This window comes from Gorilla gorilla, chromosome 20 (genome assembly GCF_029281585.2).
Source record: "Gorilla gorilla gorilla isolate KB3781 chromosome 20, NHGRI_mGorGor1-v2.1_pri, whole genome shotgun sequence".
In the NCBI taxonomy this organism is placed as follows: Eukaryota; Metazoa; Chordata; class Mammalia; order Primates; family Hominidae; genus Gorilla; species Gorilla gorilla.
The window spans coordinates 52504984-52523011 of record NC_073244.2 but is presented as its reverse complement, the minus strand read 5'-3'; the positions used below and the strand labels follow the sequence as shown (position 1 = coordinate 52523011).

General features: G+C 50.1%; 1 protein-coding gene across 1 annotated transcript; it reads right to left on the bottom strand.

The window, feature by feature from the left end:
* Window positions 1–4286: 4286 nt before the first annotated feature.
* On the bottom strand, window positions 4287–17971 carry SNRPA (small nuclear ribonucleoprotein polypeptide A). The gene is made up of 6 exons (XM_055369485.2): window positions 17832–17971; window positions 12144–12316; window positions 10045–10224; window positions 6602–6775; window positions 6001–6089; window positions 4287–4668 (listed from the first exon to the last, which is right to left on the bottom strand). The coding sequence occupies exons 1-6, from the start codon at window positions 17902–17904 to the stop codon at window positions 4509–4511; spliced, it is 849 nt and encodes a 282-aa protein (XP_055225460.1). The 5' UTR covers window positions 17905–17971; the 3' UTR covers window positions 4287–4508.
* Window positions 17972–18028: the final 57 nt, after the last annotated feature.

The window sequence follows — 18028 nt, the reverse complement described above, 5'->3', positions numbered from 1 at the left end:
ACCATGTTGGCCAGGATGGTCTCGTACTCTTGATCTGAAGTGTTCCACCCACCTCAGCTTCCCAAAGCACTGGGATTACAGGTGTGAGCCCCTGTGCCCGGCCCAGCCTAGGTTGTTTTTTGTTTGGAGATGGGGTCTCACTCTGTCACCCAGGCTGGAGTGCAGTGGCACCATCATAGCTCCCTGCAGCCTTGAACTGGGCTCCAGTGAACCCCCTGGGTCAGGCTCCCAACTAGCATGCCACCACTCATGGCTAATTTTTAATTTTTTTTTTTTTTTGTAGAGATGAGGTCTCGCTTTGTTGCCCAGGTTGGTCTCCTTGCCTCAAGCGACCCTCCCACCTCGGCCTCTCAGTATGCTGGCCCCACCACATCAGTTTTGTTTTCATCACAACACAATACTGGAAATTGTCTATTTTATTAATCACTGCATACCTTATCCCTACAAAAGTATGTAGCACACAATAGGTACCCAGCAAATATTTGCTGAACTTATTGAGTGCTTGCTAAGTGACTGAAAGGGAGAGAGTGTGTGCTGGGGGATGGGTAATGAGTACAAACATCATCATGGTATTAATATAGAGGGACTACTCTTTACACAGGAAGTAAACAAAACTCAGACTGGGGACATCAACTGCCCATGGGCTAACAGCTAGGAAGTCCCCAGAAAGCAGAAACCAGGACCAGCTGACCACGGAACCCACATACTTAATAGCCAGTAGGCCTGTGGTTGCCAGTATGGTGGGCGAGATGTTTCCCCTTGCCTGTCAGCAATAAACGTCATTTACTGCAGACAGCAATTCCTCTCGTTCCCATCTTTCCCATCACAAGTGGAGGAGGTCTGCATGGGGTGCCCTGTATCTTCACTGCTTCTAATACTGACATTCCTCGTGAACAGGGAGAGCAGGGCATGAGCAGGATTGGGCTTAGAGCCTTGGCAGGAAAATAAGAATTTAGTATGTTTAGCCAGGCACAATGGCTCACGCCTGTAATCCCAGCACTTTGGGAGGCCGAGGTGGGTGAATCATTTGAGGTCAGGAGTTTGAGACCAGCCTGGCCAACTTGGTGAAACCGTGTCTCTAATAAAAATGCAAAAATTAACCGGGCATGGTGGCGGGTGCCTGTAGTCCCAGCTATTCAGGAGGCTGAGGCAGGAGAATTGCTTGAACCCAGGAGGCGGAGGTTGCAGTGTGCCGAGATCACGCCATCGCACTCCAGTCTGGGTGACAGAGTGAGGCTCTGTCCCAAAAGAGAAAAAAAAAAAAGCCTGGGCACGGTGGCTCACACCTGTAATCCCAGCACTTTTGGAGGCCAAGGCAGGCAGATCACCAGGTCAGGAGTTCGAGACCAGCCTGGCCAATATGGTGAAACCCTGTCTCTACTAAAAATACAAAAATTAGCCAGGTGTGGTGGCATGCACTTGTAATCCCAGCTACTCAGGAGGCTGAGGCAGGAGAATCGGGAGGCAGAGATTGCAGTGAGCAGAAATCGCGCCACTACACTCCAGCCTGGGTGACGAGCAAAACTCCGCCTCAAAAAAAAAAAAAAAAAAAAAAATTAGCAGGCATGGTGACGGGTGCCTGGAGTCCCAGCTACTCAGGAGGCTGAGGCAGGAGAATCGCGTGAACCCAGGAGGCGGAGGTTGCAGTGAGCTGAGATCATGCCACTGCACTCCAGCCTGGGCAACAGAGCAAGACTCCATCTCAAAAAACAAGGAAAAATTTAGTATGTTTTACTGTATTTATGTATGTATGTATTTATTTTGACACTTTATTTATTTTGAGTCTCGCTGTCACCAGGCTGGCTGATTGCAGTGGTGCAGTCCCGGCTCACTGCAACCTCCGCCTCCCATGTTCAAGCGATTCTCATGCCTCAGCCTCCCAAGTAGCTGGGATTACAGGCACGCGCCTCCACACCCAACTAATTTTTGTATTTTTAGTAGAGACAGGGTTTCACCATGTTGGCCAGGATGGTCTCAATCTCCTGACCTCGTCATCTGCCCACCTTGGCTCCCAGAGTGGTGGGATTACAGGCGTGAGCCACCGCACCTGGCCTACTGTATTTAGTGGTAGATCTACTTTTTGCCAAAAGATTGCCTTTTTCCATGTACCTGGTGCGAGAAAGGGTCTTAAGTAATATGCGCATGCGCATACACACACACACACACACACACACACACACACACACATTTTTTTTTTTTTTTTTTTTGAGATGGAGTCTCACTCTTTTTGTCGTCCAGGCTGGAGTGCAGTGGTGCAATCTCGGCTCACTGCAACCTCTGCCTCCCAAGTTCAAGCAATTCTTATGCCTCAGCCTCCCAAGTAGCTGGGACAAGTGGGTACCACCATGCCCAGCTAATTTTTTTTTTGAGATAGATTCTTGCTGTTGCCCAGGCCAGAGTGCAATGGCGTGATCTTGGCTCACTGCAATCTCCACCTCCCGGGTTCAAGCGATTCTCCCTCCTCAGCCTCACGAGTAGCTGGGATTGGCACCCGCCACCTGTGCCTGGTTGATTTTTGTATTTTTGTAGAAACGGGGTTTCACCATGTTGGCCAGGCTGGTCTTAAACTCCTGACCTCAGGTGAGCCACCCACCTCGGCCTCCCAAAGTGCTGGGATTACAGGAATGAACTACACCTGGCCAATTTATTGTATTTTTAATAGAGATGGGGTTTCACCATGTTGCCCAGGCTGGTCTTGAACTCCTGAGCTGAGACAACCTGTCCACCTCGGCCTCCCAAAGTGCTAGGATAATAAGCGTGAGTCACAGCACCGGGCCATGTGCATATTATTTTTGGTCAATTTAAAATTCCCCAGGACACGGGTGTGACAAACTCCTAAGGATGGTCCCCCCAACCAATCTCCCTTCATTTTTGAGACGGAGTCTCGCTGTCACCCAGGCTGGAGTGCAATGGCACGATCTTGACTCACTGCAACCTCCGCCTCCTGAGTTCAGATGATTCTTCTGCCTCAGCCTCCTAAGTAGCTGAGATTACAGGAGCATGCCACCACGCCTGGCTAATTTTGTATTTTTAGTAGAGACGGGGTTTCTCCATGTTGGCCAGACTTGTCTTGAACTCCTGGCCGCTGGTGATGCACCCGCCTCGGCCTCCGAAAGTGCTGGGATTACAGGTGTGAGACACCACGCCTGACTCAATCTTTTTTTTTTTTTTTGAGTCTTGCTCTGTGGCCCAGGCTGGAGTGGAGTGGCTCAATCTTGGCTCACTGTAGCCTCCCCCTCCTAGGATCAAGCAATTCTCCTGTCTCAGCCTCCTGAGTAGTTGGGATTACAGGCACGCACCCCTATGCCCGGCTAATTTTTTTGTATTTTTAATAGAGACGGGGTTTCATCATGTTGGTCAGGCTGGTTTGGAATTCCTGACCTCGCCATCCCACCTCGGCCTCCCAAGGTGCTGGGATTATAGGCGTGAGCCGTCCTGCCCAATCTCCCTTTCTAATCCAGAGCTGCAGCTGGGTTTGTGGCTGTACAGCCAGAAGTCATATATCCTAGACTTCCCTGCAGCTAGACACTGCAGGGGAATTGGGGTCAGGCACCTGCCTGAAGCTCCTGGCTGGCCACTGGCCAGGAAAGTAGATCACCTGTGTGTGAGGCGGCCACACCCCTCATACCAAGCATCAAGTCAGTAGCTTCCCAGGGGTGACCAAATGAGTCCAGGCACTGCCGGAAGCCAGAGTGGCATCCCGCTGAACTCTAGCTAGGAGCTCATTTAGGGGCTGCAAACTCGAACTCAAGAATCTCAAACCCAGACCGCCACTCCTGCCACCCACACTCCCCATGATTTCAGCAGCACCAAGTTTCCTGTATTAAATTCCTTTCTGTTTGAACTACCTACGGTGGTTTCTCTGGGGCCATTGCTACAACAGGCTGCACTTTTGTGAAGAGTAAAAAAAGGTGAAGAAACACCTCTTCCTGAACACTCTTGTCATCTGTTAGAAAGTGGTGGCATAAACATGTAAGCCTACAAAGTGAATGATGTGCCCTTAAAAGGTGCCATTCTTGTGCAGTACCCAACCTGCCTAACTGTACGTGGCAGCCCTGACTTTCCATTTCCTGACCCAGGATTCCATTTCCTGCTGTGAATTGGGACAACATACAAAACTGCCAAAGTAGTCATTGTAACCTGAGTTTGAACAATATTACTACACTATCCTATGTTTCCCCAAGGTTGCAAACCTCAAAATGCCAAGAGGTCCAAAAACCCAGGATGTGCTGCTGAGGTGGAGGGAAAGGAACCATGAAGAGCAAGAAAATCAGACAGACAAATGATTGTGAAAAACCAAACCTCAAAAAACCACTTTAATTCCGGCCTAACAGCGCCAGGTGCAATGTCTGGGGACAGACTCTGGGTACAATGCTGTGTGGCGACCACTCACTCACACACGGCTCCAAGAAGGCCCCCAAGGGGGGACTTACCTTCAGGGGGCTGAGCCAAGGGAGAAAGGGGTGGCCCCAGAACGGGGGAAGGGGCAGGCATGGGGGGAAAAGGTGCTACTTCTTGGCAAAGGAGATCTTCATGGCGTTGTTCTGCGTGATCTTAAAGCCCTGCAGGGCATCGCGGGCTGCCCCTGCCTGTACCTCATTGTCAAACTCCACGAAGGCGATGTCATGCCGCCCGGGGACCAGACGGACCTCCTTGAAGCCAGGGAACCTGAAAGAGAACGACAGACCTCAGGGACTCAGCATTTCCCCCTAACATAACGGCATCAAGTGGACAGAGGCCAGAAATGATGCCAAATAGCCTCCAATGCACAGGGCAGGGTCCCATTACTCAGAATTATCCAGCCCAAAATGCAGATAGTACTAAGTTGAAAAACTCTAATGTAAACATAGCATTTAACGAAAAATTTAAACACAAACACCCATGCAACTGCAACCTAAATCAAGAAACAGTACACCGCAGACCCCTGGGCCCTTCCTAAATCATAACCCACCCGCCACACCAAAAAAATAACCAATACCCTCACTTTTTCCATTTTTATTCTTATATTTTTAGGAGAGAAGGGGTTTCACCAAGTTGCCCACATTGGCCTCGAACTCCTGACCTCAAGTGATCCACCTGCCTCAGCCTCCCAACATACTGGGATTTTAGGCGTGAGCCACTGCACCCGGCCTTACCCTCACTTTTCTGATATGCTGTTTCTCTAATTTCCCTCTTCTCATTCCATACTTCTTTCTCTATTAAGCAGCCATCCTCATGTTTACTAGGTATCCTTTTTTCCATCGGCATTCTCACAAAATATACAGCTTTGTGGACAGGCTGCACATATGGTATTGTTTTTCTGTATTTTTCAGGTTCTCACAATCTTCTCTCAGCACTATTATAAAGTTGCGCTTTCTGTTCTTCTAAGTGCCACGCAGTGCAGCATGGTGAGATGCTGCATGTAGCCATCCCTTCTCCCGGACAGCCTCCAACTCCCCACCACAAACACTGACGAATGCCCCACTCACAGCCCCTGAAACAGAACCACCAGATGAACTCACCCACACCCACGACTTCACTCAACAATGGTGAACAGCCCCTCTACACATCGGCTGCACCGGACTCCACCCTGACGCCAGGCACAAGAGTTTCACACATCCCCATTTCCCACACTTGCTGTTTTTGAGCACGCTGACTTCTGCCAGTCTTAGCCAATGTTCAAGGACATTTCAATGCAGTTTTACACATACCTTGCCTTGCATGCCCCCATTTTAGGGGCTGGGAAAATGAGGCCCAGAGCCTGGACTCCCTCAGCCCTCAAACAAGGCTGAAAAAAGCCGGCAAGCCCTGGCCATGGAGACCTTTCCAGCCTCATCCCCACGTCCCCCACAGGCCGTGGGCCCAGCCACAGCCTCCTCCTTTCACATCTTTGGTCGCTGTCCCTTCTGCAAAGCCTTACTTGGCTCAGAGCTCTGCTGGCAGAGTTCCGAGGCCTGTTTCCATGGAGATGCCTCCTGGCCATCACGCTCCAGGGACCACCCAGCCACAGGCCCCACTTACTGATTGAAAAGCATGGACAGCATGAGCTCGTTGGTCTCCTCTGGCAGGTTGGTGAGGAACAAGATGTGATTCGGTGGATTCTCAGAAAGCTGTGGGGGTGTAGGGGAGTCGGTGAGCACAAGAGCCCTAAGTCCAGTGGGAGACCCATAGTACTGCCCCTTCCTCCATCCCTCACCCTGCTTGAATTCACTCTGGTACTTCCACCCAACATACCACATATTGTTGTCTGTTGCCTGTCTGCCTCCCACCTCTTTGCCCCTACAGACTATAGGCCACAGGACAGCAGAGGTTTCTATCTCAGTCCCTGCTGCAGCCCTACAGTGCAGAACGGGGCCTGGCACATAAGGAGGCGCTCAATAGCTCATGGAGTCAATCTAGGTGCTGGCACCACTCCAGCCTACCCTAACCTTCCGTACCCTCCAACCAGCATGCCAATTCCTCTGCCCAGGGCCCACCCCCACTGCTACTTCCTCATTCAGTACCACCTCCTCAGGGGGCCTGCCCAGACCACCCAACCTACAACAGCCCCCCAACTGGTCCCTTTCTAGTCCTGTATTCTCACTATTTATATAAGACCTGGTGGGTGGGACTAGATACTCACAGGCTGGGCAGGGGGCATCTGTCCTGGCATAAGCTGCTGCGGGGGCATGGCCCCTGGTGGGATCTGGCCAGGTGCAAGGCCTGGCGGGGGGATCATACCAGGGGGCGGCATGTAGGGCGGCTGGCCCGGCAAGTGGTGCATAATGCGGGGCGCCTGAGTCATTGGCGGCATGCCCTGTGGAGAGAGGGAGGAGAGTGCGTGGTTACAGCAGCCCCAGGAGGCAGAGAAAAGGCCATGAGAGGAAACCTAGCGGGTGAGAGATGTAAGGAAAAACACCCAGAAAGAGGCGCAAAAGGCACCCAAAGAGGGCCTGACAGAGCAAAACAAACCCAGGGTCTAGTGGGACATTAAATCAGAAAGAGTTAAATGCTATTTGTGAGGCTGAGGTAGGAGGATCACTTGAGCACAGGAGGTCAAGACTGCATGCAGTGAGCTCTGATTGTGCCACAGCACTCCAGCCTGGGAGGCAGAGCAAGACCCTGTCTCTTAAACAAAATCAAAGGAGGGGAAGAGATGGAAAGGGACAGTCAGGGCAGGTGCAGAAAGAAATGTGTGGTAGGCCGGGCACAGTGGCTCACGCCTATAATCCTAACATTTTGGGAGGCCGAGGCAGGCGGATCGCCTGAGGTTAGGAGTTTGAGACCAGCCTGGGCAACATGGTGAAACCCCGTCCCTACCAAAAATACAAATATTAGCCAGGCGTGGTGGTGGGCACCTGTAATCCCGGCTACTAGAGTGGCTGAGGCAGGAGAATCACTTGAACCTGGCAAGAGAAAGTTGGATTGAGCCGAGATCACACCACTGCACTCCAGCCTGGGCAACAGAGTAAGTCTCTGTCTCAAAAAACAAAAACAAAAACAAAGGAGGGCAGTGATGGAAAGGGACACTCGGGGCAGGTGCAGAACAAAACACATGGCAGCAAGGGGAAGAGGGAAGACAACAGATGGCAGGCAGCACACTCAGGGGCTGGAATCACAATCTGAAGTCAAAAGTGGACAGAAAACTAGGTGCAGTGAAGATGAGAGAGGTTAACAGGAGCCCACAGTAATCCAGACACCATCACCAACTTGGAGAAAGTGTGAGTGGCACCAAATAGAGCATGACCCAGTCAGGGCCATGAGACTCATGAAAGCCAGAGAGACACGGAGGCTCAGAGACCTAAGGAGTGGGCCTGGTTCATCCATCTTTTCTTTTGTACTCGGTGCTTTTTGTATCCTGTTTGGAAAACAGGATGTTTCCACTTTTCATGCCCTCACCAAGGTCATTTAGACATTTTCCTGTTTTCTTCTAGAAACTTTATTGTGTGAGGGCCAGGTGCAGTGGCTCACGCTTGTAATCCCAGCACTTCGGGAGGGTGAGGAGGGCAGATCACTTGAGGTCAGGAGTTCGAGACCAGCCTGGCCAACATGGTGAAACCCCATCTCTACTAAAAATACAAAAATTAGCTGGGTGTGGTGGCACATGGCTGTAGTCCCAGATACTCGGGAGGCAGGGGCAGGAGACTCGCTTGAACCCAGGAAGCACAGGCTGCAGAGAGCTGAGATCACACCACTGCACTCCAGCCTGGACTACAGAGCAAGACTCTGTCTCAAAAAAAAAAGAAAAAGAAAAGAAAAAAGAAACTATATTTTGTGAGTTGTCACATTTGGATCTGCAATTCACTTCAAGTTATATTTTGCATATAGTATGAGGTAGGGCTAATTTTTTCCCCTTGCAGATACCCAACTGCCCCGCATCATGAACTAGGGGAAAAAAAGTCCTTTCCTCAGTGAAGTGCAGCGGTACCTCGATCACACATCAAGTAACTATACAAGTGTGGCTGTGCCTAGACTCTTCATCCTGTCCCCTTGGTCTGTCTTCCTACCCTTCTGCCAACTGTATATCATCCTGGTTCGTTGCTGCAGTTTTTTTTGTTTTTTTTTGTTTTTTTTTTGCACATGGACGTGGTGGCATGTGCTTGTGATCCAGCTACTTGGGAGGCTGAGGCAGAAGATCACTTGAACTTGAGAGGCAGAGGTTGCAGTGAGCCAAGATTGCACCACTGCATTCCAGCCTGGGGAGACAGATTGACTGAGACTCCCTCTCAAAAAAAAAACAAAAGAAAACAAAAAACAAAAAAGAGACAAGGTCTCACTCTGTTACCCAGGCTGGAGTGCAGTGACAAAACCACTGTTCACTGCAGCCTTGACCTCCAGTTCTCAAGCAATCCTCCCACCTCAGCCTCCTGAGCAGCTGGGACTACAGGAATGAGTCACCACGCCCAGTTTTCTATTTTATTTTTTGTAGAGATGAGGTCTTGCTATTTTATAGAGGCTGGTCTTGAACTCCTGACCTAAAGCAATCCTCCTATCTTGGCCTCCCAAAGTGCTGGGATTACAGGCATGAGCCATTGGGCCTGGCCTGGTTGCTGGAGCTTCCCCTGGTCATGCAGGTCCCGGTGCTTTATTCTCCTCGCCTGGCTTGGCCTTGTCTTTCCACACATTTAGAAAGAGCCAATCAGTGTCCAGTGTTTACCGAAATTCCTGGTGGGATTTTGATTGCAATCACGTTGAATCTCCAGTTAATTTGGATGGAACTGACCTCTTGACAATACTGAGTCTTCCTATCCATTGCTGAGTCTCTGATTTCTCCCGGCTACATTCTGTGATTTCAGTGTAGTCGTTCTGCAAACCTTTTGTTGGATTTACCCCTCGGTGCTACTTTTCAATGTGAAGTCTACTGGTCTGTTACTGGCATATAAAAATAAAACTGGGGGCCAGCCATGGTGGCTCATGCATGTAATCCTAGCACTTTGGGAGGCTGAGACAGTGAGTTTGAGACTAGCCTGGGTGATATGGCTAAGCCCCGTCTCTACAAAAAATGCAAAAGTTAGCTGGGTGGAGTGGCACGGACTGGCAGTTCCAGCTGCTAGGGAGGCTGAGGCGTATCACTTGAGCCTGGGAGGCGGAGGTTGTAGTGAGCTGTGATGGCACCACTGCACTCCAACCTGGGTGACAGTGAGACCCTGTCTCAAAACATAATATGAATAAATAAATAAAACTAATTTTTTCCATACTGCCTTTATATCCAGCGTTCTTTCTAAATTTAAGTTCACTTATTAATCCTAACAGTTGCTGAGTAGACACTTGGATTTTCTACATGCACAATGAGTTACAAGACACAGGCGACAAAATCAAGGCCACGGAGAGAGCGAAACCAAGTCACAGCCATGAAGACAGACCTTGAGAAACAGTCACAAGGAGGGAATAGGAGTTTCGAAAGGAGATAGCATCATCTAGGTGCTCAATACCCCCAAAAGAGACAGAAACACATCTCTATAAAGAAATGGAAAGGAGGGGTCTGAAGCTCCAAGGGGAGAACTCTCCCCACCCTGTCCCAAAGCCAGTCCATGTGGCTGAGGAAGGTCTGGCAGTGGGAGGGTTGGTCTCCAGGACCTGGCTTACCGGGACAGGCCCCTGGACGGCCCCCACCACAGGGGCGGCTCCCCCGCCTTGCACAGCCTTCTTGGTGGCCGGGGTCTCCTGGCTCTTGGGCTTCCTCTTCTCCCGCTTGCGGTCCCGCTCCACGAAGGTGCCTTTCATCTTGGCAATGATATCTGAGTCGGTCTTGGCATACTGGATACGCTACCAAACAGAGAGCAGAATGGGTTAAGAGCGTGGATTCAGAGCCCAATTGCCAAGACTCAAAATTGGACCTTTATCAGGGGCCAGGTGCTGCGGCTCATGCCTGTAATCCCAGCCCTTTGGGAGGCTAAAGCGAGCAGATCACTTGAGGCCAGGAGGTGGAGACCAGCTTGGCCAACATGGCAAAACCCCATTTCTTTGTTTCTTTTCTTTTCTTTTTTTTTTTTTTGAGACATTGTCTTGCTCTGTCACCCAGGCTAGAGTGCAGTGATGAGATCTCAGCTGACTGCAACCTCTGCCTCCCGGGTTCAAGCAATTCTGCCTCAGCCTCCCTACTAGCTGGGATTACAGGTGCCCACCACCACGCCCGGCTAATTTTTGTGCTTTTAGTAGAGACAGGGTTTCACCATGTTGGCCAGGCTGGTCTCAAACTCCTGACCTCAGGTGATCCACCCACCTCGGCCTCCGAAAGTGCTGGGATTACAGGCACGAGCCACTGCGCCTGGCCAGGAAACCCCATTTCTACCAAAAATACAAAAATTAGCTGGGCATGGTGGTGCGCACCTGTAGTCCCAGCTGCTCAAGAGGCTGAGGCAGAAGAATCGCTTGAACCCAGGAGGCGAAGGTTGCAGTGAGCTGAGATGGCACCACTGCACTCCAGCCCAGGCAACAGAGCAAAAAACAAAAAACAAAAAACAAACAACAAAAAAAAAATTCAGACCTTATCAGGAGCTTACTGAGAAACACAGAAATATCTTGGCCTTAACTTCCTTGTCTGAAAAATGGGGATTGATACTTCCCACTTCAAAGGACTGTTGTGAGGACTAAATGAGTTAAAGTGCTTGGAACAGTACCTGACACACAATAAGCAAGTGTTCAGTAGAAAGGCTGTTGGTATTTTTAAGGGAAGCTGGAACAGCAATAAACATCAGGCCAAAGGACCGAGGAGACAATGCTAGGAGAGGAGTGCAGTGCAGGGGGATTTCCTGTCACACAAGAATACTTCAGTCTTCCAGGTTCAATCTCATTCACTTAGCTGTTTAAGGAGAACCTGCCAGATGCCAGGCGCCATTCGAGGCTCTGGGAATAAAGCAATGAACAAAATAGACAAAAACTCCTCTTTCATGGTGCTTATTCAGTAGGGGAAGGTATGTTAAAGATTCTTAGTGTGGCACAGTAGCTCACGCCTGTAATCCTAGCACTTTGGGAGGCTGAGGCAGGCAGATCACTCGAGCTCAGGAGTTTGAGACCAGCCTGGGCAACATGGCGAAACCCCGTCTCTACTAAAAATACAAAAGTCAGCCGGGTATGGTGGCACGTGCCTGTAATCCCAGCTACTCAGGAGGCTGAGGCAGGAGAATTACTTGAACCCGGGAGGTGGAGGTTGCAGTGAGCCAAGATTGCACCACTGCACTCCAGCCTGGGCAACAAAGCAAGATTCTGTCTCAAAATTATTTATTTATTTATTTATTTATTTTTTCTGAGACAGAGTCTCACTCTGTTGCCTAGGCTGGAGTGCAGTGGCAGGATCTCGGCTCACTGCAACCTCCGCCTCCCGGGTTCAAGCAATTCTCCTTCCTCAGCCACAGGAGTAGCTGGGACTACAGGTGCATGCTGCCACACCGAGCTAATTTTTGTATTTTAGTAGAGACAGGGTTTCACGGTGTTGCCCAGGCTGGCTGCAAACTCCTGAGCTCAGGTAATCCACCTGCCTCGGCCTCCAAAAGTGCCAGGATTACAGACGTGAACCACCGCGCTCGGCCAAAGAAAAGATTTTTAAATGAGGCAAGGTGCAGTGGGAGCCTGGTCCAGCCTCACCTTGGCGAATAAACCGTAATATCCCCTCCTCTAATCCAGGCCCACCCAGTCTCCTATAACATTTTACACACCCACACAGCCTCCGTACCCACAATGCTCACCATAGGCTTGTCATAGAAAGGGAAACCCTGCATGGAGCGCAGGGCATTGGTGGCGCTGCTGACCTCCTTGAAGATGACAAAGGCCTGGCCCCTCATCTTCAGGCTCCGTGATACCAGGATATCCAGGATCTGGCCAAACTGGGAGAAGATGGCGTACAGGGACTTTTTTAGCTCTGCAGTGGGGGAAAAAAAGACCTTTGAGCTCCCCTTTTTAGAAGAAGCGCAGCCCAGATAGAAGACCATCAGCCAATTGACGGGGTACCCAGAATGCCTCGGGTCCATAATCTCTCAAGACCTAACAATCACAGAAGCAGCCAGGAACCACTCAAGTGGCCAAGTACACTCTTCTGTAAGATGTGCTTACAGAGAGCTGCTATATAATGAACATGTGCACATACATGCAAAGTGCTCAGGACAGCATCCGGCACATAGTAAACACTCGATAAATGAGTGATTCTTTTCATTGCCACCAGCACCCTGACGTGGGCCTGCATGACGTGGCCCTGGCAGATTTCCCCCACCTCATCCCTGCCCACATTCCACCGCCCTCCTGAGTTCCCAACCACACTGGCCCCCAGGTCTGACACACCAATTTTGCCCCAGGGCCTTTGAACTGGCTGCTCTCTTTACCTGGAACATCCCTCCCCTGAGGTTTACATGGTGGCCTCCTTCTAGTCACCCAGTCTCAGAGGAAATGTTGCCACCTCTGACCACCACGTCTAAATTTCTTCCCATGTCATTCTTACTCTACTTCCTTTTCCTTCATGACTATTTCCCATCTCCTGTCATGGTACGTTAACTTGTCTATCTTGCCTGAGGAGCTATAAGCCTGTCCCATTTGTTTACTGCAGTATCCCCAAGCCTAGCACAGACTCCACCACAATTTATTTATTTATTTTTTTTTTTGGTGACAAGGTCTCACTTTGTCACCCAGGCTGGAGTGCAGTGGCATGATCATGGCTCACCGTAGCCTCAACCTCCCGGACTCAAGCGGTCCTCCCACTTCAGCCTATGGAGTAGCTGGGACCACAGGTGTATGCCACCATGCCCAGCTAATTTCTGGATTTTGTGCAGAGACAGGGTCTTGCTATGTTGCCCAGGCTGGTCTTGAACTCCTGAGCTTCAGCAATTAGCCTACCTTGGCCTCCCAAAGTGCTGGGATTACAGGAGTGTGCCACCACACCTGGCTACAAGCATTTGACTACAGATACCATCAAGTGCCTTTTTTCTTTTTTTTTTAAAGACAGGGTCTCCTTCTACTGCTCAGGGTGGAGTTCAGTGGCATGATGGTAGCTTACTACAGGCCTGACCTCCCAGGCTCAAGCAATCTTCCCACCACAGTCTCCCAAAGAGCTGGGACTATAGGCACGCAGCACGACGCACGGCTAATTTTTTATTTTTTGTAGACACAGTCTCCTATGTTGGCCAGGTTGGTCTTGAACTCCTGGGCTCCAGTGATCCTCCTGCCTTGGCTTCCCCAAAGTGCTGGGATTACAGGCATGAGTCATCGCACCCCCATCAAATGCTTTATGGAGGTAACTTCACTTCCTCACAACAACCCCATTAGGTAGCAACTATGACTGTCCCAATTTTACTGGAAACGGGTTCTCAGAGGATTCCTCACTGGCCCAGGGCATCAATCTGGAGGGCACAAGGAAGCGTATGGCAGAGCCCAGTCCACGTATTCCATCTGAACCCGGTACCACCACATCTCACCAACAAAGGGCATCACTTGACAGCAAGTGAGATTCAAGCTCAACAAAGATGGACTCCCTCTTACCACCCAGGTCTGCAAAGGGCACCAATGTCTTATGCAAAGAAGATGGCTGAGATGGCCAAGCATGGTGGCTCACACCTGTAATCCCAGCACTCTGGGAGGCCGAGGTGGGCAGATCCTTTGCACTCAAGAGTTCAAGACCAGTCTGGGCAATAGGGTGAAACCCTGTCTCTACAAAAGATACAAAAATTAGCCAGGCATAGTGGTGCATGCCTTGTGGTCATAGCTACTTGGGAGGCTGAAGTGGGAGGATCACTCTAGCCTGGGAGGCAGAGGTTGCAGTGAGCCATGACCCCACCACTGGACTCCAACCTTCATAAAAACTGGCCAGGCATGGTGGCTCATGCCTATAATTCCAGCACTTTGGGAGGCTGAGGCAGATCACGTGAGGTCAGGAGTTCAAGACCAGCCTGGCCAAGACGGTGAAACCCTGTCTTGACTAAAAATGCCAAAAAAAAAAAAAAAAAAAGAAAGAAAAGAAAAAAAATTAGCTAGGCATGGTGGAGGGCGCTTGTAATCCCAGTTACCGGGGAGGCTGAGGCATGAGAATAGCTTGAACCAGAGAGGCAAAAGTTACAGTGAGCAGAGATTGCGCCACTGCACTCCAGCCTGGGCGACAAATCGAAACTCCGTCTCAAAAAAAAAAAAAAAAAAAAAAATGCTAAGCTGAAGCAGAAGCCACTTGTAAAATAGATACTAGGCTAGGAAAGAAGCAAGAAAATGTGTGTAGGCTGGGTGGGGGCAGGGACAGCAGTCAAGGTTGTTTTTAAGCAATTAGTCAAAAATTCTCGTGGTGGTGACATTTCTGGTTTTCCTCTCCATACTCCATCCCCATGAATCTTGCTCAGACTTCACTCATTCCACGGGACTCTGCGCCTCTCTCTACTCTCCAGCCTCCCCTCTCCCATTCGCATTTACCCTCCACAGCTGGGAGGATATTCCACCAGGGAGACAGCCAGGACAGGGAAGCAGTCTGGCTCCCCAACACCCTCAGGGCAAAGTCCAACACCTCACAGCCACGAGCCACCAGTGCACAGCTCACTGGAAGTTTCCCCATGATTTACAAGCCTCAAAACTACTTGTAATACTCATAATACGCCAGGCTCTTTTGCCCCTAAACATCTGAACAAGCTGGACCAAGTTAAGAACGCTCTTCTCCCTCAGTGTAACATAAATACTGCTTACTCTACCTGGCAGGCTCTCCAAAATGTCTCCTTCTCCAGGAAGCTGAATGGATCTCTCTGTCTTTCTAAGTTCCCAATCCCAGCCCTCAACACTCTGCCTAAGCTTCCTGCCTGATGGCCCTGACTACTCTGGGCTGCCACTGTCCTAAAGAACCAGGTTTCTGGCCAGGTGCGGTGGTTCACACCTGTAATCCCAGCACTTTGGGAGGCCGAGGCCGGTGGATCACAGTTCAGTTCAAGATCAGCATAGCCAAGATGGTGAAACCCCGTCTCTACTAAAAATACAAAAATTAGCCAAGCGTGGTAGCAGGTGCCTGGAATCCCAGCTACTCAGGAGGCTGAGGCAGAGAACCGCTTGAATTCAGGAGGCGGAGGCTGCAGTGAGCTGAGATCGCACCACTGCATTCCAGCCTGGGCAACAGAGCGACACTCCGTCTCATCTCAAAAAAAAAAAAAAAAACGCCGGGCGCCGTGGCTCACGCCTGTAATCCCAGCACTTTTGGAGGCCGAGGTGGGCAGATCACGAGGTCAGGAAATCAAGACCATCCTGGCTAACATGGTAAAACCCCTCCTCTACTAAATATACAAAAAATTAGCCGGGCGTGCTGGTGGGAGCCTGTAGTCCCGAGAATGGCGTGAACCCAGGAGACAAGGCAGAGCTTGCAGTGAGCAGAGATGGTGCCACTGCACTCCAGCCTGGGCGACAGAGGAAGACTCCGTCTCAAAAATAAATAAATAAATAAAATAAGATTTAAAAACAAAAAACCAGGGTTCTATGTCACCAATGTGTTCCCAGCACTGCCCAATAATGGTTGGGCACCACACTCTAAAAACATATGCAAAATTTACACTCCTGATTTTTTTTTTTTTTGAGACAGTCTCTATCACCCAGGCTGGAGTACAGTGGTGCGGTCTCAGCTCACTGCGACCTCTGCTTCCCAGGGTTCAAGTGATTCTCCTGCTCAGCCTCCCGAGTAGCTGGGACTATAGGTGCGCACCACCACATCCAGCTGATTTTTGTATTTTCAGTAGAGACGGGGTTTCACCATCTTGGCCAGGCTGGTCTTGAACTCCTGACCTCAAATGATCTGCCCACCTCAGCCTCTCAATGTGTTGGGATTACAGGCGTGAGCCAGTGCCCAGCTGCTGGTTTTGCTTTCTTCAACAGCAACTTCACTGGTAACCTCAAACTGAATCCCAGCAAGCTCCTTCGGTTCTCCCGATAATTTTCTTGAAGTGATAAGAGCTAACATTTATCCAGCCCTTTACTAGCTGCCAGTTACCATAAAAAAGAAATACTGCAAGGTTTAGCTAATTTAATCTCCCCCAACATCCATGCAAAAAAGGTATTATGATTTTGCTCAGTTTTTAGATCTGGAAAATGAGGTTCTATAAAAGTGATAATTTACTTGAGAACGTGAGAGAGTCTTTCCGATTTCAATAATTGAGTTTTTTTTTTTCCTTTTTTCAGATAGGTTCTTGCTCAGCCCAGGCAGCAGTGCAGTGGTGCAATCATAGCTCACTGCAGCCTCAACCTCTCTAGCTCAAGCGATCCTCCCACCTCAGCCTCCCAAGTAGCTGGGACCACAGACGCACCCCACCCACGCCCAGCCTTTTTTTTTTTTTTTTTTGTAGAGACAAGGTCTGGCTTTGTCGCCTAGGCTGATCTTGAACTCCTGTGTTTCAGTGATCCTCCTGCCTCAGCCTCCCAAAGTGTTGGGCTTACAGGCCTGAGCCACCACGCCCGGCCAAAAATTGGGTTCTTAAGCAGAATTCTATATGGGTGGCCTCAACCACTTTACTTGCTATGTGACCCTGGGCAAGTCACATCACCCCTGTCTGTTTCTTTTTCTTTTCTTTCTTTTTTTTTTTGAGACGGAGTTTCGCTCTTGTTGCCCAGGCTGTAGTTCAATGGCGCACTCTCGGCTCACTGCAACCTCTGTCTCCTGGGTTCAAGCAATTCTCCTGCCTCAGCCTCCCGAGTAGCTGGGATTATAGGCATGCGCCACCATGCCCGGCTAATTTTGTATTTTCAGTAGAGAAACGGTTTCTCCATGTCGGTCAGGCTGGTCTCGAACTCCCGACCTCAGGTGATCCGCCCGCCTCGGCCTCCCAAAGTGCTGGGATTGATTACAGGGGTGAGCCACCGCGCCCGGCCCCAGATTCTTAGTTGACGAATGGGAATAACAATAGCCTTCTTCCTACAAGATTGTTGTGAGAATTAAATGTAATCAAGATTTATACGAAAGCACACAGACCAGCCCATGATACAGAGCGTTAGCCACCATTATGGTACATTTTCATTGTGGGCTGATCACTGAAAAAGCCGGTGACCAAGAAAGCCCCAGTCCTTGCCCTCACGGAGCTCAAAGGCCACTGGGAGGAGAGAGAGCCCCACGACAGCTCAGAGGAATCAGGGCTTGATGGGAGATGGTCTCAGCGTACGGGAAGTCAGCGGCAGCCACGTGAAGGGAGAGGGCAAGGCTTCCTGGAGGAAGGGTCCTGTGACCTCAAACCTTGTAAGAGAGCAGCAGTGACCACGTCAAAGGGCGGAGTGTAAGATGAACTAATGGAGTGTTTTAGACAGGAAGTAGTTTGTGTAAAGGCCAAGGGGTTAACTCGAAGTTTGGCTGGACAAACACTTAAAAAGAGAGGCGGGGGCAGGGGATGGAAAAGGCGCCAGCCCGTGCGGGACAGTCTGGACTCCGGACTATCCCGAAAACTCACCATCCTTCTTGATCTTCTCATTGAGGTTGTTGATATAAATAGTGTGGTTAGGGCGGGTCTCGGGAACTGCCATGGAGTGAAGTGTTGAGGGAAGTCTTAAAGGAGGAAAAACGTGACTTTAGCCCTGGGTTTCTCCAAATCCTTTGTCCCAACGTCGGCTGCTCAAGGATCTTCCTCCGAAAAGGAAGTCAGGTAAG

Excerpts from the sequence above, each read along its gene's own strand:
- SNRPA (XM_055369485.2), bottom strand. The coding sequence starts at position 17,904 with ATGGCAGTTCCCGAGACCCGCCCTAACCACACTATTTATATCAACAAC. Across the intron at positions 12,317-17,831 it reads TGAGAAGATCAAGAAGGATG|AGCTAAAAAAGTCCCTGTAC; the intron begins GTGAGTTTTCGG and ends CCCCCACTGCAG. Across the intron at positions 6,776-10,044 it reads CCGTCCAGGGGCCTGTCCCG|GGCATGCCGCCAATGACTCA; the intron begins GTAAGCCAGGTC and ends CTCTCTCCACAG.